General features: G+C 39.0%; 1 protein-coding gene across 1 annotated transcript; it reads right to left on the reverse strand.

Annotated features, from left to right (window-relative positions):
* Positions 1-3664: 3664 nt before the first annotated feature.
* Positions 3665-15489, reverse strand: scpp1 (secretory calcium-binding phosphoprotein 1). The gene is made up of 8 exons (XM_034188152.1): positions 15404-15489; positions 15256-15310; positions 6551-6583; positions 5297-5350; positions 5175-5201; positions 5035-5079; positions 4837-4896; positions 3665-4753 (listed from the first exon to the last, which is right to left on the reverse strand). The coding sequence occupies exons 2-8, from the start codon at positions 15307-15309 to the stop codon at positions 4253-4255; spliced, it is 774 nt and encodes a 257-aa protein (XP_034044043.1). The 5' UTR covers position 15310; positions 15404-15489; the 3' UTR covers positions 3665-4252.
* Between the last annotated feature and the right edge of the window lie 2300 nt (positions 15490-17789).

Here is a 17789-nt window from a genome sequence, read left to right on the forward strand (position 1 = left end):
AGGAGCTACAGCATCCAAAGTTGTCTTCAAAGAGGATGTAAAACTATTGACGAGATACTCTAACTCCCTTACAGAGTTTAGGTACCTACTCTGCTCTGTGTTGGTATATGACATTAGAGAACATAACGAAGGAATCATATCCTTAAACCTAGTTACAGCGCTTTCTGAAAGACTTCTAGTGTAATGAAACTTATTCCCCACTGCAGGGTAGTCCATCAGGGTAAATGTAAATGTTATTAAAAAATGATCAGACAGAAGGGAGTTTTCAGGGAATACTGTTAAGTCTTCTATTTCCATACCATAAGTCAGAACAAGATCTAAGATATGATTAAAGTGGTGGGTGGACTCATTTACTTTTTGAGCAAAGCCGATAGAGTCTAATAATAGATTAAATGCAGTGTTGAGGCTGTCATTCTCAGCATCTGTGTGGATATTAAAATCGCCCACTATAATTATCTTATCTGAGCTAAGCACTAAGTCAGACAAAAGGTCTGAAAATTCACAGAGAAACTCACAGTAACGACCAGGTGGACGATAGATAATAACAAATAAAACTGGTTTTTGGGACTTCCAATTTGGATGGACAAGACTAAGAGACAAGCTTTCAAATGAATTAAAGCTCTGTCTAGGTTTTTGATTAATTAATAAGCTGGAATGGAAGATTGCTGCTAATCCTCCGCCCCGGCCCGTGCTACGAGCATTCTGACAGTTAGTGTGACTCGGGGGTGTTGACTCATTTAAACTAACATATTCATCCTGCTGTAACCAGGTTTCTGTTAGGCAGAATAAATCAATACGTTGATCAATTATTATATCATTTACCAACAGGGACTTAGAAGAGAGAGACCTAATGTTTAATAGACCACATTTAACTGTTTTAGGCTGTGGTGCAGTTGAAGGTGCTATATTATTTTTTCTTTTTGAATTTTTATGCTTAAATAGATTTTTGCTGGTTATTGGTGGTCTGGGAGCAGGCACCGTCTCTACGGGGATGGGGTAATGAGGGGATGGCAGGGGGAGAGAAGCTGCAGAGAGGTGTGTAAGACCACAGCTCTGCCTCCTGGTCCCAACGCTGGACAGTCACAGTTTGGAGGATCCAAGAAAATTGGCCAGATTTGTAGAAATGAGAGCTGCTCCATCTAAAGTGGGATGGATGCCGTCTCTCCTAACAAGACCAGGTTTTCCCCAGAAGCTTTGCCAATTATCAATGAAGCCCACCTCATTTTTTGGACACCACTCAGACAGCCAGCAATTCAAGGAGAACATGCGGCTAAACATGTCACTCCCGGTCCGATTGGGGAGGGGCCCAGAGAAAACAACAGAGTCCGACATTGTTTTTGCAAAGTTACACACCGATTTAATGTTAATTTTAGTGACCTCCGATTGGCGTAACCGAGTGTCATTACTGCCGACGTGAATTACAATCTTACCAAATTTACGCTTAGCCTTAGCCAGCAATTTCAAATGTCCTTCGATGTCGCCTGCTCTGGCCCCCGGAAGACAATTGACAATGGTTGCTGGTGTCGCTAACTTCACATTTCTCAAAACAGAGTCGCCAATAACCACAGTTTGATCCTCGGCGAGTGTATCATCGAGTGGGGAAAAACGGTTAGAGATGTGAACGGGTTGACGGTGTACACGGGGCTTCTGTTTAGGGCTACGCTTCCTCCTCACAGTCACCCAGTCAGCCTGCTTTCCCGACTGCCCGGGATCTGCCAGGGGGGAACTAGCGGCGGCTAAGCTACCTTGGTCCGCACCGACTACAGGGGCCTGGCTAGCTGTAGAATTTTCCACGGTGCGGAGCCGAGTCTCCAATTCGCCCAGCCTGGCCTCCAAAGCTACGAATAAGCTGCACTTATTACAAGTACCGTTACTGCTAAAGGAGGCCAAGGAATAACTAAACATTTCACACCCAGAGCAGAAAAGTGTGGGTGAGACAGGAGAAGCCGCCATGCTAAATCGGCTAAGAGCTAGTAGCTACGCAACCTAGCGGATTCCTAAAAACACACAAAGTGAATAATGTGTAAATAATTTAAAGGTGATTCAGCAGAAGGAGTGCCCCAATCAAGGCACCAAACAGGCCATGAAGCAGCACAGGCAACGCACGACAACAGCGAATGCACGACAACGGTGCTAAAATAAAATAAAAATCAACTAAACACGCTGTGGAGCAGCACAGATAATGCACGACAACAGTGCTAAAAGAGAAAAAAATAAAAACGAAAGCGTTAGCAAGCTAGTTAGCTTGCCAACGCTGATGAAAGTTAGCTGATAAAAGTGCTCCGTCGCGATGTTTCGACCGTTAGAGGTCTTCCTTAGGCGTTGGAGCACAGTAAAAAAGTAAAAAAAAAAAAAGTAAAAAGGTAAAAAAGTAAAAAAGTCTTGAAAAAGACTGTTAATTCAAGTCCAAAGCAGCAGGTAGCAGTCTCTGTGTAAACAGTCCCAACAGAGAGCCAAAATTCTGATGCCAACACGTCAGCCTAACAGCATACAACCTTGAGCTGTTTCTCCTCAGTGCTTCTTATTGAGCTCCTCACCAATGCTCTCCAGTTGTTCTTGATGGCAGCAGCTTGCTCCCATGTGTCAGGACTAATTCCTGTGTTCTTAATGTGTCTCTTCAGAACATCTTTGAAGCAAAGTTTTTGCCCTCCTTGCCTTCTCTCTCCATCAGGGAGTCCTGAATCAGACATGTGTTGGACACCAAGCACCTGTGCATGAAGGAACAGAGCAGGCTGTACTTTCTGAGGAGGATGCAGCCGTTTAACATCTGCAGGAAACTCCTGCAGATGTTCTACCAGTTGGTAGTAGCCAGCGCCCTCTTTTACTCCATGGTGTGCTGGGGGAGGGGGCAGCACATCCAAGAAGGACACATCCAGGCTGGACAAACTGATCAGGCGGCCTGGCTCTGTGGTTGGCAGAGAACAGAACACTTGACAAACTTCTGGACATTATGGATGATGCCAGTCACTGTCATCAACAACCAGAGGAGCCTCTTCAACCACAGACTGCTTCTTCCCAAGTGCAGGACCAACAGACTGAAAAACTCCTTTGTCCCTCAGGCCATCAGACTATACAACTCCTCACTCAGGGGGAGGAGTAACAGGAAGACAGAGGATGGGAATGAGAATATAACACTAGTAGCCAGTAAACCAGTATTGATCAGTATGTCTGGTATTTGTATTGTGGATTTATATTTGCAAACTGTTTTTTTTTCTCTTTTGATACTCTGTGTGCTTCTTGCCCTGTGTGCTGCCATACAATGCTGCTGGAACCTCAATTTCCCTGAGGAAGTCTTTCCAAGGGATCAATAAAGTTCCGTCTAATCTAATCTACATGCCCATCCCATCGTAGCTGTGATGCAGTAATCAGTGCCTCTGCACTGGGGGTCTTAGCATTACTCAACACTTCAACGTCAGGTAGTCTGTCTTGCCATTGGAGCCCTAGGATTTGACATAGATGTCGTAACTGGGTTCTGGTGAGTTTCTTTATGTGCTATATGTTTCCAGTGCGATATCAAATATATGAAGACGAAATTATATCAAATTTCATTTTGGGATCATTTGAAAAAGCAATCAGTGCACATGCAAATGTAGAACCTGTGCTGATTGTCGAGTCTTTTAACATGAAATTCAAATTTAGCACAGCTTTCTTTTTGAAACAAACTCTTTAATAGTGTTCAATAACATTTCATTGCTACAGTAAAATATTTCTGAAAATATGATAATGATCTCTGATAATGATCAGCAAAATGCAGAATCTATGATAGTAAATCATTTTAAATATATATTACCGTACAGTATACAGAAAATAAGAAATGCATTCAAAAATTGGTAAAATATTTCTTCAGTTAAACAAAAATATCTGCCAACAACATGGCCATGCAAATGTTAAAAACATCAACAATTTTTTTGTATTGCACTTTAACTTGAGACAAAGTGCTTCACAGAGTAAAGTATAATAAAAACATTATAACTGAACACAATAATTAGCACAACAGATAAAAAACCTGCTTCATATATATATAAATATATATATATATATATATATGACTGTAATACAAAATTTGGACTGTCAGATTCTTCACATTTGCAGAGTATTTTAAACAGGGAAATTCTGACAACAGCTGCCAGTTTTTACATTAAAACATATTTATTTCTTTTTTTAACAGTGTGTGATGAGCATGAAGGGAGAGAAGGAAATATCAGCGGTAGCGGAAGTGTACACTCTCTGAGTGACCACTAGTTTGTCATCATCATCTCCTCAGACTAAACTCCCTGTGATCCTGATCTGGTGACATAAAGTGGTCCACTGGGTTCGGGGCGTCGTCTCCGACGTCCTGGAAAAAATATTCCTGGCTTTCACAGGTTTTGATCTGATCTCCACGTGTGCAGTCTTTGCCGTTGACCTGCTCTGTGCTGTCACTGCCATTGCTCTCTTCGGTGCTCTCGCTGCTTTCACTGCTGGTGCTGTCGCTGCTGTCGGGGCTGTCGGTGGCGTCTGTGCTGTCGCTGGAGGTGTCGCTGCTGTTGGGGCTGTCGGTGGCGTCTGTGCTGTCGCTGGAGGTGTCGCTGCTGTCGGTGGCGTCTGTGCTGTCGCTGGAGGTGTCGCTGCTGTCGGTGGCGTCTGTGCTGTCGCTGGAGGTGTCGCTGCTGTCGCTGCTGTCAGTGGCGTCTGACTGACCTTTGACCTCTTCGCTGTCATTATCTTCCACACTCCCATCTCTGACAACATTGGAAAACACTCGAATCCAGTCCTGTTCCAGAGATTAAAGCACGTTAAGTGTTGCTGAAATTGATCACAAAAAACATTTTTTTAAAGTTTAAAAAGGAATCTTACCTTCTGAATGTTCTCCTCACTGCCCCGACTGTTATCGCTGGTTTCATCCAAGGAGTCTGTCTGTGGGAGTAAAAAAAAACAAACAACGTGACTGAATGAGAGCTAAATGTGCGGGACACTCAGAGACTACAGCACAGTTTTAGGAACTTATAAAAGCTTCACTTTGCAGCAATCAAAGTCATTTCTGCTCATACTGACTTTGTCTTCTGACTCCAATGATTCCAATGAGTCAGACTCTGAACTCTAGGAGGGGGGAAAAAACATACATTTGTTCAGCAACCTCAAACAATGAATTCTTCTCAAGCTCGGCATGAATTTGTGCAATCAGAAGGACTTACTTCATTCGAGGTGTTTTCTTCAGAACTCTGCAGAATAAACAGGAACACACATCCATCATGATTTGATTATGAAAACCCCCACTGTAAAAAGATGTATTTTGCATCAAAAAGCAACACTTTACCTGAATTTCTAAATTGCTATTTTCTGATGATTCTGAAGCAGACACACTTTGGATCTAGGGGGAGACAGAAAGAGAGAAAAAGAAAGAGTGAGAGCAAAACTGCTTAATGTTGATCTATAACAGCGTCATACTTATTTTGTATCCACTGATTAAAATAATCAAAATAAAAACAAGGTCCTCAAGTCTGCATTGTGACAAGGCCAACTTTAAAGTCAACTTTTGGCCTGATTCTTTTCAGCCAAGTCTTGAATGTTTTCAACATATTAAAAATTTTATAATCTTCTCTGTAAGAAATGGTGGGCAAATTCTTTTGAAAAGCCTAGACATGCACCATGTAGAATGCAGTGAGTGAATAGCTGGATAATAGCAATCCTCTCCAGTTTAATATGAAAACTTAAAAACAATAAATGCTATCATAGTCTAACTTAGCAAAATGAAAGTGCATATAATGAGGGCAAATTCATTATAATTTGGTGAATTTTGATGGACCAGACCAGTTACAAAAAGAAGTTTGTTGTGCCTGTGTAATCTCCCATTGATGTGTGCCACCTGCTGGATGATGAGAGGATTTTTGGATTTGAATTGATGTTGAAGGAGCAGGTGTGGCTGACAGTGACTATGAGATTAATTTGTCTGTCTGTCTGTCTGTCCATCTATCTAATCTAAACTGGTGGGTTTAACACCAGAGGATCCTGGGTTCAAGCCTCCATCTGGCCAGAAAATCACAAAGGGCCCTTGGGCTAGGTCATTCATTTCCATGTTGCTTCCGGTGCATAGTGAGCGCCTTGCACTGCAGCACCCTGACATCGGTGTGGGTGAATGTGAAGCATCATTGCAAAACACTTTGCACTTCTGATTCAGATGGAAAAGTGCTATATAAAATAATCTTGTTAATTGATGTGTTCAGGCTCTTTCTGTGGTAAACAAGCAAAATGGGAATTCTCTTGAGGTCTGGGGAAGCCATGAGTGACCAAACCTAGTCTTACTTTTTTTTTTTTTTGGTCTGTCTACACCACAAAAAGACAATGTCTTGCAACCAAAGAATGTGTAATTAATCATATTACAGGACCTGCACTGTAAGGGCCAAACGTGATGTTGTTTTTAGTGAGAGCAGTATTTATGGAGGTGGTGGAGGTAAACAGGGAATGAGTTCTCGGAGCCAGGACCAGTGTGGGAATCCAAGAATGTTTTGTCAAATAATATAGCGGTTGCAACCGTGTCGTCTTGGGGTCAGTACCTTTTAGGAGCACTCACCATGTTTGCTTCAAGGCCACTTGGTTTCAAAATCTGTCAGAAAGCAAATGTAAAGATGAAAGTTAAACACTGCAGAAAAACAGGTTCTTTTTTGTTTGAATCCTCATGCTGTTTGTATCATTGAGGTTTTAGATGTTTTTTTTTTTTTGTTTTGGGAGCATCTATCCTGATTGATTAACTAGGATATATCTTCAGGATGCCTAGAAGAGCAAATATGTAGGTAGGTGGGTGAGTGACAGAGGTGTCAAGTATCGAAGTACAAATACTTCGTTACTGTACTTAAGTACACTTTTTAGGTATCTATACTTTACTCCATTACTTATTTTTCTGCCTACTTCTGACTTCTACTCATTACATTTTCACACAAGTATCTGTGCTTTCTATTCCTTACATTTTTAAAACAAAAAGCCTCGTTACTCTTGGCTTCAGTTTAATGTTTATATATATACAACCCCTGGCAAAAATTATGGAATCACCGGCCTCGGAGGATGTTCATTCAGTTGTTTAATTTTGTAGAAAAAAAGCAGATCACAGACATGACACAAAACTAAAAAGTCATTTCAAATGGCAACTTTCTGGCTTTAAGAAACACTATAAGAAATCAAGAAAAAAATTGTGGCAGTCAGTAACGGTTACTTTTTTAGACCAAGCAGAGGGAAAAAAATATGGACTCACTCAATTCTGAGGAATAAATTATGGAATCACCCTGTAAATTTTCATCCCCCAAAACTAACACCTGCATCAAATCAGATCTGCTCGTTAGTCTGCATCTACAAAGGAGTGATCACACCTTGGAGAGCTGTTGCACCAAGTGGACTGACATGAATCATGGCTCCAACACGGGAGATGTCAATTGAAACAAAGGAGAGGATTATCAAACTCTTAAAAGAGGGTAAATCATCACGCAATGTTGCAAAAGATGTTGGTTGTTCACAGTCAGCTGTGTCTAAACTCTGGACCAAATACAAACAACATGGGAAGGTTGTTAAAGGCAAACATACTGGTAGACCAAGGAAGACATCAAAGCGTCAAGACAGAAAACTTAAAGCAATATGTCTCAAAAATCGAAAATGCACAACAAAACAAATGAGGAACGAATGGGAGGAAACTGGAGTCAACGTCTGTGACCGAACTGTAAGAAACCGCCTAAAGGAAATGGGATTTACATACAGAAAAGCTAAACGAAAGCCATCATTAACATCTAAACAGAAAAAAACAAGGTTACAGTGGGCTAAGGAAAAGCAATCGTGGACTGTGGATGACTGGATGAAAGTCATATTCAGTGATGAATCTCGAATCTGCATTGGGCAAGGTGATGATGCTGGAACTTTTGTTTGGTGCCGTTCCAATGAGATTTATAAAGATGACTGCCTGAAGAGAACATGTAAATTTCCACAGTCATTGATGATATGGGGCTGCATGTCAGGTAAAGACACTGGGGAGATGGCTGTCATTACATCATCAATAAATGCACAAGTTTACATTGATATTTTGGACACTTTTCTTATCCCATCAATTGAAAGGATGTTTGGGGATGATGAAATAATTTTTCAAGATGATGATGCATCTTGCCATAGAGCAAAACTGTGAAAACATTCCTTGCAAAAAGACACATAGGGTCAATGTCATGGCCTGCAAATAGTCCGGATCTTAATCCAATTGAAAATCTTTGGTGGAAGTTGAAGAAAATGGTCCATGACAAGGCTCCAACCTGCAAAGCTGATCTGGCAACAACAATCAGAGAAAGTTGGAGCCAGATTGATGAAGAGTACTGTTTGTCACTCATTAAGTCCATGCCTCAGAGACTGCAAGCTGTTATAAAAGCCAGAGGTGGTGCAACAAAATACTAGTGATGTGTTGGAGCGTTCTTTTGTTTTTCATGATTCCATAATTTTTTCCTCAGAATTGAGTGAGTCCATATTTTTTTCCCTCTGCTTGGTCTAAAAAAGTAACCGTTACTGACTGCCACAATTATTTTTCCTGATTTCTTATAGTGTTTCTTAAAGCCAGAAAGTTGCCATTTGAAATGACTTTAGTTTTGTGTCATGTCTGTGATCTGCTTTTTTTCTACAAAATTAAACAACTGAATGAACATCCTCCGAGGCCGGTGATTCTATAATTTTTGCCAGGGGTTGTATATTTCACGTCATGTGCGCCTGTAATCAACTTTTCTGCAGCACGGCTTTGCTTTGAACCGTGAACCAATTGAAGCAGTGGTTCGCAGATTGAAGCAATGCTTCGACCTATTGCTTCGTTTATTCTTTCTTTCTTTCGCTTAATTTTCCCCCGCTAAAACCCTAAAGAGCATACTTCTGTAAGTATTATTTACCTTTTCTATGTTAAACCGACCTGTTATGGTCTTCTGAAACAGTTGATAGATGTATTTTATAACTTAAAAACGGGAGCGACGCTAACGTGTTAGCATGTCTATGGCATTTTCAATGTTAAAACTTAGCATTAAGCAATTGCAGCTCTCATCACGTTCGGGTGCATTTGTTTTCAAATTGTAATATTTCTTAAATTTATTTTTGTTCATATATTAATAATCTAATGATTATTATATACAATTTTAGAGAAAGAGGCAAAAAGAACTTGAATAGAAACACAACAGAAAATATAAAAGCAACTAACAATGAACATACATAAATAAATACATACATACATAAATAAATAAGTGTTTCCTGTGAACACCTAGTGACTCTTACACCTCCACTTCAGTGGTGTCAAAAGTACACACATTTGTTACTTAAGTAGAAGTATAGATACTGCAGTTTAAAAACACTCTGGTAAAAGTTGAAGTATCAACTTGACCTCTTTACTCAAGTAAAAGTGAAAAAGTATGTGCTCCAAAACCTACTTAAAGTATAAAGTAACCTTTAAAAAAAAAAAAAAAAGGTAGATGCCACTATATGAACTGAAAGCTTAATTTAAAAACTGATTCGTTCTACATGTGGCCCAAGACCCAAAACCCAAAATTACCCCCCAACACCACCTGCATGAAAATGTTTCAATTCTAGAAGCTGTGAGATGCAATCTGGGACTATTCCAGAAAATAAACTGCAGTGAGTGCAGCATCCATTTAGTGAGAAAAAAAAAAAACAACTTTCCTTATTCAAATTCATTCCAGTAGTATTCTGCTCTTACTAGGATGCAGCAGTTTTCTAGTTTGGCAGATAGTTCTGGAGGAAATCACTGAAGAAATTAACAAACTGAAAATATGGTTTGACCGAAACAAACTGTCATTAAACAAATAAAACAAGGACGAAATGGAGGTGTAAGAATCACTAGGTGTTCACAGGAAACAATTATTTATTTCTGTATGTATGTATGTATTTATTTATGTATGTTCATTGTTAGTTGCTTTTATATTTTATTTTCTGTTGTGTTTCTATTCAGGTTCTTTTTGTCTCTTTCTCTGAAATTGTATATAATAATCATTAGATTATTAATATATAAACAAAAATAAATTTAAGAAATATTACAAAACAAATGCACCCAAATGTGAAGACAGCTGGAACTACTTCATGCTAACTTTTAACATTGAAAATGCCATAGACATGTTAACGCGTTAGCGTCACTCCCGTTTTTAAGTTATAAAATACATCTATCAACTGTTTCAGAAGACCATAAGAGGTCGTTTTAACATAGAAAAGGTAAATAATACTCACAGAAGTATGCTCTTTAGGGTTTTAGCGGGGGAAAATTAAGCGAAAGAAAGAAAGAATAAACGAAACAATAGGTCGAAGCATTGCTTCAATCTGCGAACCACTGCTTCGATTGGTTCAAAATCCATTCCTTTATCTTCATTGATCCATGTTTCTGATATAGCAATTATGTTAAATATTTTTTTAAACTGACTTAAATATTCTTTAATGTTAAAGTTTGCATACAGACTTCTGCTGTTGAAATGGACTATTGATAATTTGTTATCCGTTTTAATGATCCGATTAAACTGTTCATCTGTATAATAGCAACAACTGTCATTGATATTTGAGAAGAAATTATTGTCCGGGTCTATATCGTGCTCCAAGTCCAGTACATTGTGGTCTGTGTATTTAAATGTTCTCAGTTCTACTTTTCCATGATCATCAATCCTGTGAGTTATATCCTTCTTGTCTCCAGATGTAGATGATGTAGTAGATGAATAGGTTCCTCTGGTCTGTGTCATGGTGTTGTGATGTGTTTGTGTCCTCATACCTTATTGGTCGTATTTGTCCAGTTCCTCGATGTTCCTGATTACCATAACCTTCGATTGTTCTGGTGTTCCGTTCAGTTTGATGAATGTTTTGCAGTTGGATGTCCATGTCTGTTGAATTTTTCCCTGCTTTTTTAAGAGACGAGCTTTCCTGGTGATGTCTGTGTTTCTTTTGGTCAGATGTTCATTGATGAATACGTTTGTTCCTTTAAGTTTCTGTCCCTGTTTTAACAATGCCATTTTATGTTTTCTGTTGACAAACCTCATTATAACTGCTCGCTTGTCTCCATCCTCTCTCCTGGGCAGGGGGTGGCACGCTTCAATGTTATTACAGTCCATTTGAATACCTTTAGATTGCAGGAAGTCAGCCACCTGTTGTTCCACTGAGCTGGCCTCCTGCTCACTGGCCTCCCCTCCGCTGTCTTCTGACACCGCCCGTGCGTAGGATCGAGGTTTAATATGAATTCCTGTAATAATAACGTCGTTCATCCTTGTGTACTGTTCCAACTCCGCAACACGGTTCTCCAGGTGCACCAGACGCCGGTCTTTCTCGGCATTCTGGATCCGGAGAGCCTTCACTTCTTCCACCAGCTCCATAATGGATTTGTGCTGCATTTTAACAACAGAGATTTCCTCAGACAAAAAGTCCAGGGACTTCTTGATATCGTCTCCCTCCTCTGCCGTCAGTGCCTTCTTCGGGCCCATGGTCAGATAAATCCGCGCTGGCACCTCGGTAAAGCCGCGCCGGTGGAACTGCGCTGGCACCTCGAGCTTCAGGTGGAGCCGCGGTGTCAGCGCACATCCACCGGCGCTGAAGCCAAGAGTAACGAGGCTGTTTGTTTTAAAAATGTAAGGAATAGAAAGTACAGATACTTGTGTGAAAATGTAATGAGTAGAAGTCAGAAGTAGGCAGAAAAATAAGTAAAGGAGTAAAGTATAGATACCTAAAAAGTGTACTTAAGTACAGTAACGAAGTATTTGTACTTCGTTACTTGACACCTCTGCTCCACTTCATCCCTGTCTTATTTAATGACAGTTTGTTACCAAACCATATTTTCAATTTGTTAATTTCTTCAGTGATTTCTTCCAGAACTATCTGCCAAACTGCTGCATCCTAGTAAGAGCAGAATACTACTGGAATGAATTTGAATAAGGAAAGTTGTGTGTGTGTTTTTTTTTTTTCTTCACTAAATGGATGCTGCACTCACTGCAGTTTATCATCTGGAATAGTCCCAGATTGCATTTCAGAGCTTCTAGAATTGAACCATTTTCGTGCAGGTGGTGTTGGGGGGTAATTTTGGGTTTTGGGTCTTGGGCCACATGTAGAATGAATCATTTTTTAAATTAAGCTTTCAATTCATATAGTGGCATCTACCTTTTTTTTTTTTGTTTTTTTTTAAAGGTTACTTTATACTTTTATACTTTAAGTAGGTTTTGGAGCACATACTTTTTCACTTTTACTTGAGTAAAGAGGTCAAGTTGATACTTCAACTTTTACCAGAGTGTTTTTAAACTGCAGTATCTATACTTCTACTTAAGTAACAAATGTGTGTACTTTTGACACCACTGGTGAGTGAGTTAGTCCATGCCAGCCAGGTTGTGTTGCAATAACTGAAAAACAACAAATATTATCAACTTGTAACTTGCCAAATTAAAACAAGCACATTATGAGGACAAACTAGTTAGTTGGTGGTCAACTTTGATGCACTAGATCAACCTGGAAAGCAACTTTGTTTTGCCTATGTAGTGTCCCACAGACATGTCTGACACCTGCTGGATGGTGTTAGATGGATTACAAACAGCTATTGTACTTATTACAGGCAATTTGTTTGCGGCAGCCAATCTGCTCTATGTCAACAAGTTGGGGTCTTCAACTGGTTCAAAATGCTGCTGCCAGACCTTTGACACAAAGCAGAAAGTTTGACCACATTACGCCCGTTTTGGCGTCCCTGCACTGGCTCCCAGTTGCTGCAAGATCGGATTTTAAAGTACTGTTATTAGTTTATAAGATTGTTCATGGACTTGTACCTCCCTATCTGGCTGACCTGGTAAGCCCCTATGTACCAGCTCGGGCCCTGCGTTCTCAGGGTGCAGGACTTCTATGTGTTCCCAGGGTGAATAAAAAGTCACAGAGCTTTCTCCTACCGCGCCCCAGCTCTGTGGAACAATCTCCCAGCACACATACGGCAGTCGGATACTGTGGAGACTTTTAAGTCACGTTTAAAGACTCATTTGTTTTCCTTGTTTTATCATTAGTGTTATGATGTGTTTTTATTTTTGTATTATTTTATGGCTTTGTCTTTTTATTGTGTTTTTAAATTTTTAATTCAGTTTTTTCTGTTATTATTATGTTGTGTGAAGCACCTTGAGATGATTTCATTATGAATTGGTGCTATATAAATTAATAAATTTGATTTGATTTGTGTGAGCCTGATCCTGTCAGATCTCAGAAGCTAAGCAGTGTGGGGCCTGGTTAGTACTTGAATGGGAGACCTCTTCGGAACACCAGGGCCTGTGTGCGTTTCTGCAGGTAAAGCTGGAGTTGCGTCAGGAAGGGCATCCGTAAAACTTGTGCCAAAGAACAATGCGGATCTGGTTGTATCCGTTGTGGTGATCCCAAACAAAACAGGAGCACCGAATGAGCAACAACAACATGCAATTTGTCTGCCACCTGCTGAAACACTGAGCTCATCTGTACCACCCCTGATATAAGCATCACATAACAAGGTACACAAGCAACTACATGTAGAAACACAATGTCTATTAAGTTGTCAAACACATGCCCAAATATAGAAATATGGGAAAGTAAAAGCAGAATGAAAGAGTAGACAGAATGTGCGGCTGGGGATGATGCCAAAACGTTTTGTCATTACTGATTGGTAACTCGAAACAGCACCTCAAAATGGTTCAGAAGATTTGATTGACCCTTGTTTTAAACATTGTTCCATGAAAAACAAGAAGTGCTGTGCTGCCCCCTTGTGACCACTGTGTGTACATGCACTAGATTGTTTTATAGCTCACAGTATGAAGTCAAAGCAGCACATCATCTCCTATGCTGACTATTAAAGCTGGATCTGGGTTTGAAGTATTTTCAGCCTCTGTAACAACAAATCTATTAAGGCATGTTTTGTTTGAGTCTTGGTCTTCCAGATCATGATCCGTAGCGTAAATGAGTTATTTTGTCTGACAGGTTAGTTTTGTGTTTGCCAATGTTAGTTTGTTTGTTACAGAAATATAAAAAGAAGATAGTTGGACCTTATGATCACCTTCACCTCCCTGTAGCTACGTATGACTGCTTGTATGTGGGAATACTACTAAGGTGCCTTCAGGATGCCTAACATGATTTTGCTCAAACTTAGCATGTATGTTGAGACTATGCATAGAAATAAGTTATTTAATTTTGATGTCAAGGTCAAATTTCTTGCTCCATGCTTATATATAAGAAAATGTGATTGTTTAAAAGAGCATGAAACATTTTCTCTACATATCCGTTACTTTGAAATGTGGGTGTCACGGTGCCCTCTAAGCACTTCTGATCTGATTTTCTGTTTATTCTAGGTAAAAACACGTTTAACTCCTTGTGCACGTTGTGAACAGGGTATTGTAATTTCCTTGTGTGTATGTCTGTGTGTGAACAGAATAACAAAATAACAGGAAGGAGGTTGGATTCCACCAAAAGGCTGGAAGGTTTTTATCAGACTTTGTGGAAATACTACTTGGGTTTGTTTCTCCAGATGATTAAGTTATGGACCAGATTGGTCAAAGGTCAAGGCCAAGCAAAACATAGCCTATAAACACATTTACTCTGTTTTTTTCTGGAGTATAAGTCATGCAGGAGTATAAATAGCACCTTTTCCCCCCATATTATCACATATTTGAGTTGAGATTTTTGAACACTGTTGAAGTGTATTTTTTTTATTGTTGTTTTTTATTATTATTGCTTATTTTATTCACACTGGAGTATAAAACACACCTTTTTCTGTATTAGCTCGTTAATTTGGGACTTTTGTACATTGATGTCATGCACTTTTTATTATTTGTATTTATTCTTTTATTATTACAGTTTATTTAGTTTAGTTCTTTGATATAGTGCTTTCTATATAAATAATCATAATAATTATTATTAATAAAAATATGTGTTTTTTGGTATGTACGTTGTACTGAAGTATAACTCACAGGACCTGTCAATCTAGGAAAAAGGTTTTGACTTATACACTGGAAAATACGTTAACTGAACCTCTTATAATAGTTGTCATTTATCTGTTCAATGATCATCAGTTCTGCCAGTGAATTTCACTGCGTTAACAGGTTCTAAATCTGTGTTTGATTAAATTTATTTCCATTTGACTTCTATTAATTACAACTGATTTTAGAATATGCATATCACATGAGTCCACAATTAGAACAATATGAGGCATGAAATGTGGGTAGAAGTTAAAAATGTATACATTTTGGTACATGTGCATTAAATTACACAATATTCATTTTTAAGATTTGTATATTTACTCACTGGGTTGGCGAAAACTGCCCCAATCAGGCAAAGTGTGAATATGGTAATCTTCATTCTGTAACAAAAAATATGTAATCCACATAATTACTAACAAACAGCAATGTTATAAACAACACTAATAAATTATAACAATTAAAAGATTGCTTACCTTTTTGTCTGTTGGAGTCAGCTTACAATGTAAGAGTTGTTGCCAGCGGTTGTAAGGAGAATCCTGTTCCACTCTCTGCCAGCTGGGACAATAAGAGTACGATGTCAGGGCTGAGTATTTAACCTCAATTAAAGCAGTTGCATCACTTCCACTTGTCTCTGTTTTAGACATGCGAGGGTGTATTTGTTCCGGACATCAAGCTCAAAATATACATGCTGGCAAGACGATGATTGCACATATACGCCACACACACACACACACACACACACACACACACACACACACACACACACACACACACACACACACACACACACACACACACACACACACACAAACACACTTGTTTCTTTCAGTCGCGACATGCCATCCACCCCCTCTGTGAAATATAGTTTAACATTCTGAACCATAGGATTTGTGGTCAGCAAAAATAGCAAACTCACCCACTCAGAGGAAACCAGAGGCAGACACCATTTGAGTTATTTCCGGTGAAAGAGACGTTTATTTTTCTATATATTCTACTAATATTTGCTGTTTCAAATGTTCTATTTTGACAAATTCCAAGAGGAATTTGCAGTAATGTGAACTGCTGAGACACAGCAGATTCTAGTCACAACATCATTCACTTATGGCTAAAACTGATGATGCAGGTTATATAAACAGTTCAACCATAGATATTTAGCTTATTGTACCTAAATGTGTATACTGTTTTGTATAAAATCTTTCAATATTTACTTCCAGAGGCTCAAGCATGTTTCCTGCAAAACCATATATGGTTATGTCTAAAATACCATCAACCTATTTTTTTTTTTTGAGTCTCACATTGACATCAGTGAGTTTTGATGGAACATGTAATTAGAAGTCTATATTCACCAGTCTGGAGTTGTTTGCCAAACCACATGGCATGTGGCTGCAAACCTCTGATGCAGTGAGGGAGAGGGAGATGGTTGTTATTTCACATACACACACATACACATACCACCGTCTGCATGCCCACCCAAAGGATATACCCATTTAGACTGTATGAAACCTTTTGTCATAGCATTTGTTGTGCCTTCATATATGAATGATATTTCTCCATCCTCTTAAATATCTAAAAACCATAAGAAACAACAGCAATAAGAGATTTCTGATGTCTGCCAATCTGGATCCGGATGCCCTAATATCTATCTGTGGTACAAATTTGGTGAGAATCCATGAAGTAGCTTTGAAGTAATCCTTCAAAGCCTATATAAAGGGAATTCTTGATCTAGAAATCCAGATCTGGATCCGGATCACTTCCAAAATTCACTGGAGTCTTCCATGTCATAATATCTATCTGTGGTGCAAATTTGTTGAGAATCTGTGAAGTACTTTTGAATTATCCTTCAAAGCATATATAAAGTGAATCTTGATCCATAATCTGGATCCAGATCCAAATCACCTCCAAAATGTAAACTTCCATGGCCTAATATGTATGTGTTGAAAATTTTGTCAAAATCCATGCAGTAGTTTTTGGCATAATCCTGCTAATAGTAATCCTTCAAAGCCTATATAAAGTGAAACTTCACCCAGAATCGGGATCCGGATCACCTCTAAAATTTAATGGTTTCTTCCATGGCTTAATATCTAACTGTGGTGAAAATTTTATAAAAATCCGTTCAGTAGTTTTGATGTAATCCTGCTAACAGACAGACAGACAGACAGGCAAATGAAAACTGTTACCCTGAGAGTGGCCGATATCTTGCCAAAAGGTGAACAAAAGAGACTAACATGAGGAATGGTCACCATGAAGAGGGACTGACAGGCAAGGGAATATACTATATTTATGCCAAATTTGGAGGCAAAAAAGCACAAATTGCAACCAGCAATTTTTTTGTGATTTTAACAATTGACCTTCCTGTGACCTTGACCTCGACACTGACCCTTTTGTGTGCTGAAAGTAATCTCCGTAAGACTGCTACATATGATTTTACAAGAGTCTTTTGAATTCTATCTTTTGGATCCCCTCATTTGCTGTAATCTGAACTTTGACCTAATTTAGGTGACATTTGGCCTCAAGCAAAGCCCTGAAAGTCGAGATCAATTGCTTATCCCCGGTAATGGGTTATGGGCATCACAATGTCCATGCCAGAATTGGAGGTATAATTTCAAAAATTTCAACCAGGAAAGTTGTTTAAATGAATTTAGTCTTTGACCTTGCTGTGACCTTGATCTCTGACCTTTAGCTTGATTCTTTTGTGAGGTGAAAGGTATCTTGCTAGGGTTGCTATATGTGAAGTTGCTAAAGTCTGCGATGTAAACTATGTGCTGAGTTAAAGGAAACCCTTAAAAATTAAAATTTTGCATTTTCATGATGATGTCATCAAATGAAGTCATAACTTTAAAAGGTTGCTATATTCTGGAT

The sequence above is a fragment of the Thalassophryne amazonica genome, chromosome 15 (assembly GCF_902500255.1).
Source record: "Thalassophryne amazonica chromosome 15, fThaAma1.1, whole genome shotgun sequence".
Lineage (NCBI taxonomy): Eukaryota > Metazoa > Chordata > Actinopteri > Batrachoidiformes > Batrachoididae > Thalassophryne > Thalassophryne amazonica.